Source organism: Cynocephalus volans, chromosome 9 (genome assembly GCF_027409185.1).
Source record: "Cynocephalus volans isolate mCynVol1 chromosome 9, mCynVol1.pri, whole genome shotgun sequence".
NCBI lineage: Eukaryota > Metazoa > Chordata > Mammalia > Dermoptera > Cynocephalidae > Cynocephalus > Cynocephalus volans.
The window spans coordinates 19,457,973-19,473,581 of NC_084468.1; the positions used below are offsets into that span (position 1 = coordinate 19,457,973).

The 15,609-nt window shown below is 37.1% G+C and overlaps 1 protein-coding gene across 2 annotated transcripts in view; it reads right to left on the bottom strand.

Moving 5' to 3' along the window:
- The window catches only part of ADGRA3 (adhesion G protein-coupled receptor A3), a 109,615-nt gene that overhangs the window by 79,437 nt on the left and 14,569 nt on the right, over positions 1-15,609 (bottom strand). Inside the window, exon 1 of one of the 2 annotated variants that reach the window (XM_063108436.1) lies at positions 13,985-14,071. The exons of the other annotated variant lie outside the window; for it this stretch is intronic. Coding sequence (XP_062964506.1) covers positions 13,985-14,010 — 26 coding nt within the window. The 5' untranslated portion in view covers positions 14,011-14,071. Of the gene's footprint in view, positions 1-13,984; positions 14,072-15,609 lie in introns of those variants that run through there. 2 annotated transcript variants of the gene reach the window in all.

A 15,609-nucleotide genomic window follows, 5' to 3' on the forward strand; every position in this document is an offset into this window, starting at 1 on the left:
GTTCCAGATTTTGCTTCCTTGGTTAAGACACAAGTCCTCCCTCATTTCAATGTTTCTGAAGTTAAGGTGGACATTGCAATCAAAGTATATTACTGTGTAGTATTCTGTCCTTCCCCAAAGCTAAAGGAAGGAAAAATCTTCAATCACTGGGACCAATAAAACATGGAGATCTAAAACATTCCAGTTAAAATACAAAACCATTGTGTCTAATCAAACTTGCAAAGTTTTTAAAAGGAAGGTAGTCGGCACATGCAAAAGCAAACAGATGGGCCGACCCCGTGGCTCACTCGGGAGAGTGCGGCGCTGGGAGCGCAGCGACGCTCCCGCCGCGGGTTCGGATCCTATATAGGAATGGCCGGTGCGCTCACTGGCCGAGTGCCGATCACGAAAAAGACAAAAAGAAAAAAAAAAAAAAAAAAAGCAAACAGACTCGCACACAGCCACAAAGGTCACTTCTGGAACAATATTTCTCCAGCAGTCTGGCAGGGTATATAAGCAGTCTGGCAGGGTATATATACCAAGAGCCTCCAACCCTTGCTATCCTACACAGGCATCAATCCCAAGCTAACAGTTACCAAGTCTGACAAAAAGTATATTTGACTACATTACTTCAGCATGATTTACAACAGACAAAAATTAGAAACTATCAAAGAGGTCACTTATAAGAGGAAGAGTTAAATTATGGTACATCCAAACAACAAAATTTTATGCATCCACTAAAAATGATTATTTCAAAGGAAACTGGATGAAGAGGAAAATGCTTACAATCAGTTTAAAAGCAAACAACAAAACTGATACCACTGATTGAAAAGAATCTATGTGTAGACAAAGGAAAAAAAAAGACTAGGAAGAAAATACATCAAAATGATTACTATCTTAGTGATGAAGTTTTTATTAATTTCTCTTTTATTGTTTATAACTTTGCAGTATCTTTCGAAATATTTAGATTAAGACTTTTTAAAAATTTTTTTCTCCTGATGATAAACATAAGATTCTTAATAACTAATACAGCTTGAATTAATTTTGAGTATAATTGTATCTTAGAAATAAAAACTGAAGGAATACTTTATGCTCTGAGATTAAAGAGTCACACTTATTTATTTATATTCGAAAAATGTTTATAGAGTGGCAGATGTTGGCAGGTTAATAGGCACTAAAACCAGCGCAAATAACAGTAGTGCTGATATCCAGAGTCCAGGGTTTTCATCAAGACCCCAGCAGGAATAAATGATTCAGTGTGTGACAGTCACTTCACTGTTCTAGGTAGAATCCAACTTCATCTATAACAAAGAAAAAAATTATACTAGAATGATTACCAAGATCCCTTCTAGCTAATTTTAAATTTTATTCATGTTTTAATGAACAAAAATGCCAAACTTTATGTTGACTTAAAATTTATAACCAACAAACTAAAAATAAGAAAACAAAGGAAAACTACACAAACTACTAAATTCACTGACATTAGTATCCTGTTTCTGAGTGAAGAATGAAACCCAAATATGGAAGTATCTTGTAAAAAACTGCCAGGGTGCTAACTGAATTACACCCACTGAAATTCAGTATTGCTTCAGCAAAAGGACTATCATTTGCTCCGTCATAAAGGCTTTAGTACAATAAATGATAGATTTTATTGAGGAGAGTAAAAAGGAAGACATTTCATCACACTTAAAAAGTTATAACTGTAACCTTAGAAATATAGTTTACAACCCCAAGTTAATATATTCAGTCTACACATTACTTGATGTGTTTAAGGATTTTGTGCAAAAAAAAAACAGGATCGGTATGAATAAATCTACTCTGCAGACAGCTTTTATATTCCATTTTGAAACAGGAGACTGTGGAACTAGCAAATGCATAATATCATGTATCATTATATACCTAAAACCCATTCATAATCGATATTTTTGCTGACATCTTTGAAATTTCAAACTGTCTAGGAGGTAACTAAATGAAAAATATAAAACTTGACCAAAGTTATAAAGTTTATATATACCCATTTCTGTCCTATACTAATGATGTTAACACCACATGATCTATAGACAATGCTTAGGAATGCTATTCCGGGCTCACACCTTAAATTTAAAGTGTTTGAATTTAAACACTGTAAGGGAGAGTTTAATGTCCACTGCTATCATGTAACACAGTACCAAGTGAGTTTGGTATAGCATTCATGCTGAAATATGAAAAAAGGAGTATGACTTAAATGTAGACATGTTTTTTACAATATCAAAAGTTTATGGAGAAGAAGAAATAAAAATTAAGTATTAGAAGTTCTCAGTTGCTTACTATTACAAATCCCAGAATGGAATGAATCATTGAAAGCTATTAACAGCACCCACACCTTATATGGCAAAAGACACAAAATAATTTTCTCTTTGAGAAGAATTTAAAAACATATTTCAAAAGCATTAAATATTCAAATCAAACATTAGAAATATAATTCTTGGCATCAGCTACTGGAGGGAAAAATCAGCTAAATATTCAAACAAGATTACTGTAGTGGGTTGAATTGTTGTAGTGGGTTGAAAGACACGTCTACCTGTAACCTGTGAATATGATCTTATCTACAAAAAAATGTAATTAAGTTAAGGATCTAGAGACAAAATCACCCTGGATTAGGGTGGACCCTAAATCCAATGGCAAGTGTCCCTAGAAGAGAAAAAGACAAAGGAAAAGGCCACATAAAGACAAAGGCAGACATGGGCCTGAGAAAGGAAAAAGAAGGAAAAGGAAAGGAAGGCAGATTTAGAAGCCATAATAGCTAAGGAATTTCCAGAACTAAGTAAAGAAAGGAATAGAACATTTTAAAACATAGTACATTTCTAAAATTTCTATTTGATTTTTTAAAATCCATAAATGACTCTAAGAGGTAACAAATATTTACAACTCCTATCAAAGGCAAAGGACTAATTTCCCAAATATATAAAGAGCTTTTTAAAAAAAATTAAGGAAAAACAACTCACCTATAGAAAAACTGACAAAGGCCCTGAACAAATAGGTCAATGAAAGTAAACACCAGTGGACCACGAATTTTATGTATCCACTAAAAATGATTATTTCAAAGGAATTTGATGAAGAGAAAAATGCTTACAATCAGTTTAAAAGCAAACAACAAAACCGATGCCAATGACTGAAAAGATCTATGTGCACAGCTCCATCATCAGAGAAACATAAATTAAAGGAAGATACCTTACATTGCTCAGAGTGGGAAAAACGTGTGAGAACACATTTCATATTCTAAGGGAAGCAGCCACTTACATTTTGCTATAAATCATTACAATCACTAAGGAAGGCAAAAGTACACATGCCCATATAATGTTAGACCCATTAATTCCTCTTCTGCAAATTTATCCTAACGACATACTTGCACGTGGGCAAAATATATTCCATGTTGTATATTATATAATTGTATATATTTACATAACAAAAGTATTCATTGCACTGTTGTTTGTAAAAAAGATAATAACTGGATATTTAGGTTGGTTCCAACAACAGGGGATTTTATGGGATTGTTTTGTCCATCTACAAAATGAGATACAATGAAGGAGGAGGCTGCAGGAGGCAGGGAAAGAAAGCTCTTCAGGTGTTCACAAAGAAAGATCAAGGCATTCGTTCACCTACTAAGAGTTTCCATCCCTTGACATTTCTGATTTGCTCAAATAGTACAAATTGTAGTAATACAAACTGATACTGTTAGATTTATAATGAATAATGATGTGTGTTATTGCCAAATAGCTCTCTATTAAGGGCAAGAAAAGTAGAAAAGTAGGCTAGATTTTGAGCCAGGTGAATCACTAACTTCAACTGGTATACATCCTACACCTTTAGGTCCACTTGTGATAAGCTACATTCAGAAATATTAACTCAAAAATGAATTTTTAGTGCTTTGCTTTATTTATCCCACTAAAAGTGGTGACTCCCAACATTCTTCAGAGTTCTAGCCCAGGGCCGAGCCAAACCCAAGCAGCAATCCGTTATCTTTAAAGACCGTGACTGCTAAGAAGGGCTTTTACATTTTTAAAGGAGTGGGGAAAAAAATCACACAAAAATTACACGAAATGCAATGTCTTTAAATAAAGCACTGTTGGAACACAATCGTGCCCATTTGTTTCATACTGTCTACAGTGGCTTTTAGCTACGACAGCAGCCACTCCTGCCTGTAAAGCCTAAAGTATTTACTAACTGGTCTTTTACAGAAAAAGCTTGCCAACTCCCATTTTACTCTGTCCCAGCTTATTTTCTGTTTTTACATAAATGCAAACAAGTACTAATTCCTAACTTAATTCTTCCTAGCAAGTAAGAATAAGAAAGTATCTACAGAATTTCAAAACTTCTGATTAATATGAATAATCTTTATTTTAAAATTACATGTAGTTCCACATGGCACTGGCAATTACATTCTGTCATAAGTATATTAGTTACTTTGTTCATCGATGTGTCCTCCTCTTGAATGGATGCATTCATTCATTCTTTCATTAATTTTTGTAGAGAAAAATTTGTTTTGTCCTTACTCTACTTATTTTAAAAGCATTTTCATTATCTGAAAGTACCCGTTCAGGAACTTGTATATTTACCAAGTCTCCTACGGCAAGGCAAATTCCATAAAGTATAGAGCTCTTTTCCAATTTGACGATTACTGCGTCCCCACAAAAAGAACATAAAGGTGAACAGTGAGTGATCATATTGTGCAGCTGTTCTTCTTTATGTGAATATTCTCACTCACTCTTCACAAGAACCCTACCACATAGGTATTATCGTTTTCTCCTAAACAATAACAAAAAAATTGCAAGACAAAAGAAGTTAGGTAACTTGCTCAGGCTCACACTCAGACTAAATGGCAGAGTCAAGATTCCAACAATGTCTGGTCTGAGTGACTGCTTTTCAGAAGAGTCCATGCTGCAGGAGAGCATTAGCTGGCGGGCCAGCCCCAAGCTGCAAGTGTCTGGAGGATCTACCTCCCTTTGCAATTTTCAAGCAGAGACCACACACTCTGCAGGCAGTACCCAGCCAAGGACTGAGCACAGCAGTGGTAACAGGGCTCTCCATGTCTACCCAGTGCAGTCTCCCTGTGGGTGAGCTGAGTGACAAGAGATTCTGCTGGGGTGGCCAAGCCTTTTCGCAAAGCTGCATCAAAGTCTGAGTTCTCTCCTCCCCATCGTCCTTCCAGCCCCTCTCCTTTCACAGATGCTAGTTCGGCATCCCCATCTGAAGGCTTCCCACGCCTACTTCTGTGTCCTCTCCCTTTATTTTCCACAGTCATTTCCCCCAGTAAGGATCTTGTACTTCTAGCTCCACCCTGGCAAGTGCTTCCAGACAACCCAACTGACAAGATGCTCATGATATCTGCTCAATAAATGAATGAAAAAAATAAATGGCTGGGTTTAAGTTTCCATGTTCAAAGATCCTTCCCTGAGGACATAATGATACAGCATCTACAATTTACCGGCATCCGGTGGTACAGATGAAAAGCATAAATCTCAGTCCCACTCTCATTCCTTCTTCTATGTGAGGCTATGGGATTTTTTTTTTTTTAGAAATCAAAAATTCTACCGGAATACGTCTTGTTTTCTTTCTTCTTTTAATATTGCCATAAAAGTTTCCTAAAATACTTTTTCCACATGTTAACCCTTCTAAAATTAGGACCATCTTAAAACTGATATCAAAAGAAATTTCCAGCTGTCAGGAAAAGGAAGAAGTTATGAATTTATCAGTAGTTGTCATTGTTGGCACCCACACAATGAATTTTAAGTTAAGTCTGGTCAGAATCCTTAATCATGACTTTTTATACATTAGGGTTTCACTATGGTACAGCACTTAAAAAAAAAAAGAATCCCAAAACTTGTGCAATAGAAGATTTCCTATTATCATAATTAAAGGCAGAAAAATGTTAAATCTCTCAGAATACAAACAAAAGCTTAACATTCTTCACAGATATCCAAATTATCACAGCTGAAGTGGTAAAAAAAAAAAAAAAAGTCAAGGTCACTTTTATTAAAAGTTCTGTGGAATTATGATGTATGCAGTATGCTCTGAAATGATTTAAAATATATTATGTACATATAGAAAAAACTGATAAAGGGGTAAAATGTCAGTAATAGGAAAATCAGGTAAATCTGAGTAAAAAATATACAAGGGTTCTATCCATTATTCTTTTTCTTTTAATTTTGCAAAAGTTATGTTTTAACTCAACTTTACATTTGAAATTATTTTCAAATAAACAATGTAAAAAGCTTTGTGTTAAGATACCATGGAGAACATGAATGGTTAAGCAATTCAGAAGAACTCTAAATGAAGGGGCTTGGGGTGGACACAGGCACGGGGAAGTGGCATTGCACGGTGTGGGAAAAAGAAGTCTATACTCGTAGAGAAACTAGCTCTCAAGAGGAATTCACGTCTCCCCGATCCCTTGCTGAAAAGTTGTTTGAAAATAGGCATCCAACCCTTGATGGCAAAGGAGGCCTTATCCTTCTCCATCTGTTCTATAGTTGGATACTCCGTCTCTTAGATCATCTTCTACATTTCTTAATTCTGCTTCATACTTCGCATCTTACTCCTTTTGCTTTGAATCTTGGAATAAATCCTCTGCTCAATTTTCCAGATCACTGATTGTCTAAGTCATGAGTTGTTTTCATTTTCCTGCTCTTCGGCACATCTAGTGTCCCCCAAGACCCCCAATCAGCACTTTTTAACATTATGACCCCTTTCTCTACCTTTCCCATGAACTGCTTTTGCTTTATGGATCTGCTATTCTCTGGGGTCTGAGACTATGAATTAGAATTTCCCTGTATTAACTTCGCCCCACTCATTCTGCTGAGCTGATGCAGTGCCCTCCCGTTCTCTTGAGTTCTCAAATGTCTGGTGAGCCTTCTTGGGTGCTTGCTCATATTTACAAATTTGGGGCTGGACTGGTCAGTATTAGTTGCTGCAGTTTCTTTAGCACACATGAAAATAATGGCGAATGGACAGAGTAAAACTGCCTTTATTTCAAGGTTCAGAAGTCTCATATCCTTGGAGATGCACACACAAAAGACACCTGGGGCCTCCATGACTGCTCCTTCCTGCTATAGTCACCCACCGCATTCTGCCCTGGCAAATCTCCCAGTTTATTTAAAACTGGGCTAAACAGCTTTTTTGCAAAGGCAAACGACCACCAACCCCTCTGGGAGCAGGACTAGAACAGCTGTTCCAAGGTTATTAATTCCTGGCCGACCACTCTCATTACCTACTTTTGTCACCACTCCCTATAGTCTCAATTCTTGGGAATTTTCCAGGATGTTGTTAAGAAAATCCATTTTTCTAGTTATTCCTACTTTTGTCTCTGTTGGGTTGTATGTTCCTCTGCTGTGGAGTTTCACTATTAATCTGATCCCATCCGCTTTATTTATTCCTTAATGCTTCTGGGCCACTGTAGCCCCTTTCTCATTTTTCAGCCCCATTACTTGTCTAGTCATATTTTTATGTTTCTTCTCTCATTTTCAATAGAATTTTGAAAAAGGAGAAAAAGCAAACAAATGTCATTCAATATATATTCACTTAGGGTGTCATAAAGGGGTCATTTCCTAAAAGTAGAGGTCTCATTTCTCTAAGTCTTCTCCTGATGCTTAATTAGGGGGAAGGCACAGTTTCTAGCTCATTTCTTCCCCTTCATGCTGAGAGGCTAACAATTCCCTTTACAAATTTGCAAAAACCCACAGAAAAATCTCAACAGCCTTCCACTTAGAAGAATTATTACTTTAAATCACAAGGTTGCCTGTTAAAACAGGAATGCCTCATGCCTCACGTGTTGACCAAAGTTAAAGTCTCAGGTCTCATGTAAAACAGTCAGGTGTCTCATTCTTTAAGTGCATCGTCATCCTGGTCTAGCAATCAACCACCAAACACAAAGAAAGGGGGTCAAATGCGGCAGACCTGCTGGGGAGGGAAATGTAGTTCTGTCCCCTGCCTGGCAGCTCTAACCAATTTTTTGTTTGGGGTCACTTTTCTAGTCTCTGTCCTCCCCCAATAATTACTGAGCACATAATACCGTGACAGAGGGCAGAACTCTGGGATACAAATTACCTGACTGAATCTTAACACCAGGACAAGTTCCTTAACCTCTCAGTTGTTTAATGTCTCATCTGTAAATCGTCCCGGGCATTTCTAAGAGAAAATGCTCTTAGGATGCTTTTGTGAATATATATATAAATGTGTGGTGAAGCTCTTAAAGCAGGCCCGGATGACTGCTTCATAAGATTCAAGCAAATAGACAACATCACAACCAGAAAATGGTAAAGTTGATACTAGTTTTCATTCAGCAGTACCTGCGGGTTGATTACCAACCAGGCTGGGCTCATCGGTCGCCGCTATGCATTAAATTAGTCCCTCAAAAGTTCAAATATTGAAAACTTGACCCCCACTGTAACAGTGTTAAGAGGATTGAAAATCCAATTATGATATTTGAAAGGTGGGACCTTTAAGAGGTGATTAGATTGTAAGGACTGTGCCCTTGTGAATAGATCAATTCATAGAGTAATGCGCATGGTTCTGATGGCTTTAAAACGATGGCAACTGAAGACTAGCTCTGCCAGGCACACTGTCAGTGGGGCCAGCGCCTCAGGGCCTGCCTGGGGACCTGAGGCATGGAGCTGAGGACCCGACCCCACCTCCCACAGCCAGGCACACTGCCAGTGCCTTGGGGCCCAACCAGGGACCCGAGGCATTGAGCTGGGGACCAGATCCCCTTCCCACAACCAGGCACACTGCCAGCACCAAGGAGCATGCCAAAAACATCACCTCCATGTGAGTGGCCCACCACAGTAACCACGGCTGTCACGAAAGTGGCTAGCCATCACAACCACCACACAGATGGTCCGCCAGCCACTCGAGTGCATTGACACAAGGAGAGTCACCAGCAGAGACCAAAGAAAAGAAGAGGATGTCTCTCTCCACAAAGCCCATTCCAGAGTGACAGAAGAAGCATCTGCTCTACGATAATATTGGGGGACTTGAACACACCTCTCAGCATTGGACAGATAACCTAGGCAACAAATCAACAGAGTAAACATTACTTTTTCAGGAGAGAAGAAATCTAGGGTTATCAGAGGTGGGAGGGGGGAGGGAGAGGGGAATAGGGAGAGATTGGACAAGGGGCATAAAGAATAAATACAATTTGTAACAATATATATACTAGTAATATTGATTTGATCAACATATGTCAACACTGAACCCCCAAAATATGTATAATTACGATTCAATAAAAATTTTAAAATAAAAATTAATAATAATAATTATAAATTTTCTATAGAGATTACATGTTGAAATGACAGTATTTTGGATATAGTGACAAATAAAATATATCACTAAAATGTAAACAATAAACAAATTAATTAATTTAATTAAATAAATAAAAGGAAGGCAACTGAAGGCTAGTTCTGTTGCTCAGCCCATTCTCACTATGTGACACCCTTGTCATCACAGGACCCTGTAGAGACTTCCCACACAGAGGAAGGCCTTCACCCAAGTAAGTGTTCTTTGGACTTTGAACTTCCCAGCCTCCAAAACTGTAAGAAATAAATTTCATTTCTTTGTAAATTACCCAGTTTCAGGTATTATAAGTGACAGAAATTAATACCGTTGTCTTCTGACAAGGTCAACAGTATCTGTCCTATCACGCCAGTCTCTCCAAACTGTTACACCACTGAGATTCAGGAACCTCTTTCTAATGTTTTTTTTACTAATATGTTAAAATAAATGAAACTAGATCAAATGCATAACTTCCTAAATACTGCTTAAAACAAGTATTTTAAAATGAGCAAAGTTAAAATTGAGAGAATACTTTATAAACATTTTGCAAGTGATATCCAATGACAAACAAGGGTGATGACACACACATCTGAAGTCTGGAATCACTACCATTTTCACAAACAAAAGAGCCACAGAATAGAATGAGAGTTGGAAAAAAGGGCCTCTTAAAGAGCTTTCTGACCAAAGGTACATTTAGAAAGCACTACCTGCTAAATTGCCCCATTCTAAGTTGAAGATACTTACTCAAACCTGTTTGGTTGCACATGTCTCAAATTTATCTAACCAAGAAACTCTCTTAAGTGATAACAATTCAACAGCCTACCAAACCTACTGTGCAGAAAGCTGAATTACAGCTGTCAGCTGCCTGGAAAGCAAAAGGTAAAAGCAGAGCCTGGGATCAGGAAGGCTAGATCTGAATCCAGTACTGCCATGTGACACTAGTACAGACTGCCAAGTGATCCCTTCTCTGACCTTCAGCATCAGAATCCATAAAAGAGGATAATAATCGTGCTGATCTGTTCAGAGCAGGGGTCAGCAAACTACAGCCTGCAAAATGTTTTCTTAACTAAAGTTTTATAGGAACACAGCCATGTTCACTCATTTATGAATTGTCTTATGGCTGCTTTCACATATACAGATCTGAGTAGTTGCAACAGAGACTGTATGACCTGCACACCTAAAATATTTACTGTGTGGGTCTTTACAGAAACAGCTTGCCAACCCCTGGTGCATAGCAATGGTTCTCTACTCTGGCTGCACATTAAAATCATGCATGGAGCTTTAAAATCAAAATACCAAAGCCTAGGTACTTCCTATGTCATTAAGCTCAAAATCTTACAGTGTGGGAATCTGACATGATTTAACTCTCAGGTGGGCTTTGCTAGTGACTACATTGTTAGCCGTCAGGGGCTAGGATCACCACATGTGCATAAGACAAAAAAGAAAAAAGAAAAGAAAATGTCCAGTTTGAAGAAAGACTTGTAACAAAAAGACAATGTGCCAGGCAAACTGATAAAAAAAGATAGGCATCTGGGCATATTCTAGTAAGATTTTTGAATTCAATAATAAAAAAAATGATCCACTAAGTTTTCAAACAGACATGAAAACATGTGGGTATTTTTATTACTCTCTTCTACAGATTTGGAGAATTGGGAGAGTTCAGCATACTTAGTCTGACTTCTTGAAGCTGTTCACAGCTTCCAACTGTACTTCCAACTTTAATGTCTGCAAGGTGAACAATTACTTTAAATGAGACAGCAAGTCATATTTCCTATGGTCTTAGTCTTTTTAAACACATTAAGACTCGTTTTATGGCCAAAAAAAACGTTTTCTTAATATAAATGATCTCTATGACAATTTCATTTTAAAGAATTAAATTCAGATTTTAAAAAAAGGCAAAGTAGGCCAATACGAAAACTTTGGAAAGCACAGAAATTAAAAACAAAACACATGGTGATTTAAAGAAAAGGAAAAAAAAGAAAATGAGACAGCAAGTCAAAGATATCAATGGTAACATACTACTATAGGGTCTAATATAATTTATAGTCAAACAGACACTTAAGAGTTAAAAGGAGGTGCCATTAATTATTATACTAGGACAAGAAGCATCACCTGGGTATATGGTCACCCTTAACTTTTCAAATGGTTCATTAAATAACCTTTCAAGTTCCCAGGCATTTTTATCAAGAACTCAACATTTTAAAATAAATAAAGGCCGGGAGTTTTTTCTTATTATTTGAAATTCTTTATTTAGCAATTTCATAAACAAAAAGGAAATAACCTATTTTTCTGCTTTATCATTAAACACAGTTACATGAAATGATTTAGAAACTGGTTTAGAAAAACTAAAGAGTTTTTAATGCCGTAATAGATATCTTTCAAAAATGCCTAAAAATGAAGAACTGTTTATTAAATAATACTGCATCTTATCTTATGAACACATTAGTTTCATGAGAAAAGGAAGCCCATTTTTCAGGCTGTCTGTACATCATAAAGAACACTGGACACTTCATTATTTATGAATATAATAGAAGCAAGTTCACTTGGCATTTTAATCAAATGGAGAGCTTTCTTCCACTGGGAACATACTGAGGTTCTTCTAGAATTTTGAGTCTGATTTTTCAGTTGAGTTCCTGATGATAGACCTATTACTCATTAATTCAGAATATATACACATGTGATCAACTACTGTGTGCTGGGAGTGACACTGTAAAAAAAAAAAAAAAAGTAGGAATTTAAAGGGCAGAAAAGGAAGGGGGAAATCTTTCTAAATAGAAATAACCTCACTAAGGTCTGTATTCGTTTTCTACTAATGCATAACAAGTTACCACAAATTTAGCAGCATAAATCTGCTAAAAAAAAAAACCCACCCAGGTATTAGCTCACAGTCCTGGAGGTCAGAAATCCAGGTACAGAGGAAGTAGGTCCACTGGTCAGGTGGAAGCAGCCACGGAGCACCTGGCCATCAGGAGTGAGGCTGCTCCTAAGTTCATGAATGGGACGGAGGAAAGAGGGAGAAAACAACAGGCAGACAAGACACTTGGTGTCCAGCTGAAAACACCCAGCAAGAAGCCTGGGAAACTATGTAAGCTGAATTAGACAAGCCCTTTCTGCCTGTAGCCAGTACTCTCAGAGCAATAAGCACAGGTCTACATATCAATCGTAAACTCTTTTTAAATGTGAAGCTGGTAAAATTCACAAGAGGAGTTCTAAAACTCTACAGCAAAGGTCAACAAACTTTTTCCGTTAAGTGCCACACAGTAAATATTTCAGGCTTTGAGAGCCAGAGGCAAGATCCAGGATAGTATGTAGGTATGTACGGAACGAGAGAAGAAAAATATCCACAATTTCTTTATTGACAAAACTCAAAATATAATAATTGAGTATCATGTTTTTTGTAATGCTCAGCAAAGATGCTCTCCTTGTCCGAACTTGAGTCAGGTTCCTCCAAGCTCTGTTCTCCACAAGGACTGACCTTGGGCTTTGGTGTTCGTCCTTATGGAGTCCAGCTTTTAAAAGTCAGAATCCTGCTAAGCCAGTTTAGAGAGAATCCTCCCACTCTCAATATCTGACCACTCCCAATATCTGATCAAATTCCTTATCCCCCAGAATTCCCCAGGTGATAACTGATCACCCTGGCCTGCCTTTAATAAGAATCCTGTCAGGTCAATTTAACAAAAATCTCCCTATCCTTGACGTCTCTTCTCTTAGTAATTTTCCCTCCACTGACCCTCCAACCTCCTTGGCTATACACCCCTACTCGTTCTTATTGAATCTGGAGTTGATCTGGTCTCTCTCCCCTAATTGCAATAGTCTTGACATCTGTATCTCAATAGGCTTGAATAAAGTCTTCCTTACTGTTTTAACAAGTGTCAGAATAATTTTTTCTTTAACATAATGGTCAACTAATGAGAAGAATGGATTTGTTTTGGATGGGGGGAGATAACATTTCACTTAACTAGGGTTCCCAATCATCAAACCAATTGCAAATGTAAAAAGCCATCCTTAGCTCACAAGCTGTACAAAAATAGGCAGGGCTGTAGTTTGTTGACCCTTGCACTTGAGCATGTACACCTTGGAGGAAGTAAAATTGCTAAGACACCCTAATACACACATTCCCTCCATCACACTTTCCATGCTATAGCTTTGCAGTACCACGGGAAAATGCATTTGGTTTCTGGGGAAGAAAAACAGGAATGCAGATTTAGCCTCACATATAATAGTAAATTAAGGGAAAAAGGTACCCCATTCAGTCATTCTGTTCCCTCTTGTTTTCTTGAGACTAGTTGCATTAGAAAATGGCAAACAATGAAAATAGGCAGATCTGAAGCAACAGAAACCTATCAGGTTTTATAACTCTAAGCCCAGTTGGAGCTTTGATGAAATTTAGCACAGTGGTTTTTAAACTTAACTGCAACCTACAGTTTTCATCAAATAACTCAATATACTGGATCTTACTCATTCATGTATTCAGTTAAAAAGATTAACTGAGTGCCTTCTTGTGCGTGATATGATAGCATTCGAGGAGATAGGAAACACAACAACAAAACAAAAATCCCTGCCCTCAAGGAGTTTACACACTGGTGGGTAAGAGGAGACAAAATAAATAAGCAAAATATGGAAAATGTTAGCTGGTGAAAAGTTCTATTGAGAAAGAAATAAAAGAAACAGGGATACGGAGGTGTAATTGAGATCGAATTACCCTTTAGATAGTGTGGGAAATGACATTCTTCACTGAAAAGATGGGTTCTTTCTAAATGATTTTTATTACACGAGCAGTGGATGTGCACTGTAAAGAATCAGAAAACAAAGATTAGCAAAAATGAGAAAATAAAAGTATATTGCCAGCATCCAGGGAAGACCATTTTAATACTTTAAAAAAGCTCGTTCCCGACACTATCATCCACATATATTTATAACTTTGTATTTTGTATACACAAAATGAGATCATACTGTAAATAACACTATTACCAGTTGTTTTCAGCTATAGATTCTCCACCTTTCCATTTTGGTATATTTTCTTCTCTTCTAATAACCCAGCCACAATCAAATTTCTAAGTATCTCAAAAAGATCCTTTACAGGTGGTTGGTCCAAACCAGTTTCCAAGACCACACATGTATCCTGATTATGTCCCTTGCAACACAATGAATGACACAGTCCAGCCCTCCCCCCTCCTTTTTGGATGAAAAATATATAATGAATGATCTGAGTGATTCTTTTTGGTGCTATTTCTATAGTTTCACCATCCATCCCCACCCCCAATTCCTGCAGACTGGCATTAGATCCAAAGTGGGTATTCCCAATCTCTTCATGCCCTGGACTTGTTCGGCTGTCTGGTGAAGGATTAGACCTCTCCAAAAACATGAGACCTAGCAATCTGTTTTAACAAACCCTCCAAAGGATTCTGATGTGCACTCAAATTTGAAAACCTCTTGAATAACATGTGCTATATCCTACAATAAAGAAAACTACTACACATATTACTCTAAAAAAAACTACGATACAAATGAACGATTGAGTAAAGTTTAAAAATATTTTCTGTTATTTTCGTTAGAACACTAAAAAACTAAAGTTATACAGTCAAAATACTAAACTCTAAATAAATTGTCACCGTGTGGGTGTTTCATTTGCAACTTAAAGGACTGTTTTTAGTTATTTTTTAACTAGATAATGTATTTATATGGGTCAAAGGTGAAAACAATATAGAATGGGAACCAACTCATTATTTTGAAAATTAATAAAAAAGAAAAACAATCAAAGACTTATCTTGCCCTTTGGGACAAAGTGACCTCAAGGAAGCCAAGTAATTGATCTGAGGAAAATTTCTTTTATAGAAGAATTGGAGCTAATAAACAAATAAAGAATGATAAAATTAAAGTGTCACCACTTTGCAAACATTAATAATATAACTATAGGCAATGATACCAAAGGCTGCTAAATAACTCAAAAATGATGATATTATGTACCCCATAATGTAAGTCTACCCATCACCTATGAAGTATTCTTGCCAGAGTCACACTTGAATATGAGAAGCAAAAAATGGTACCTCAAAATTTTAATTTGCATTTCTCATAAAGAATGTGTGTTCCCTTCCTGTGAAGGTCTGGAAATACCTTTTGACCACATGCTGGTTATGAGGATGGGTTCTGGAGTCAGACTGCTTTGGCTCAAAACCTGGTTCCATCATTTACTGACTGGGTGACCCCAGGGAACTTATTGAGCTTCTATGCCTCACTTCCTCTTGCACAAAACAGGGATCATAATAATGACCTCATTAGGCAACTGTGAAAGTAACTAACAACACACTTAAAACAGATACTACAGAA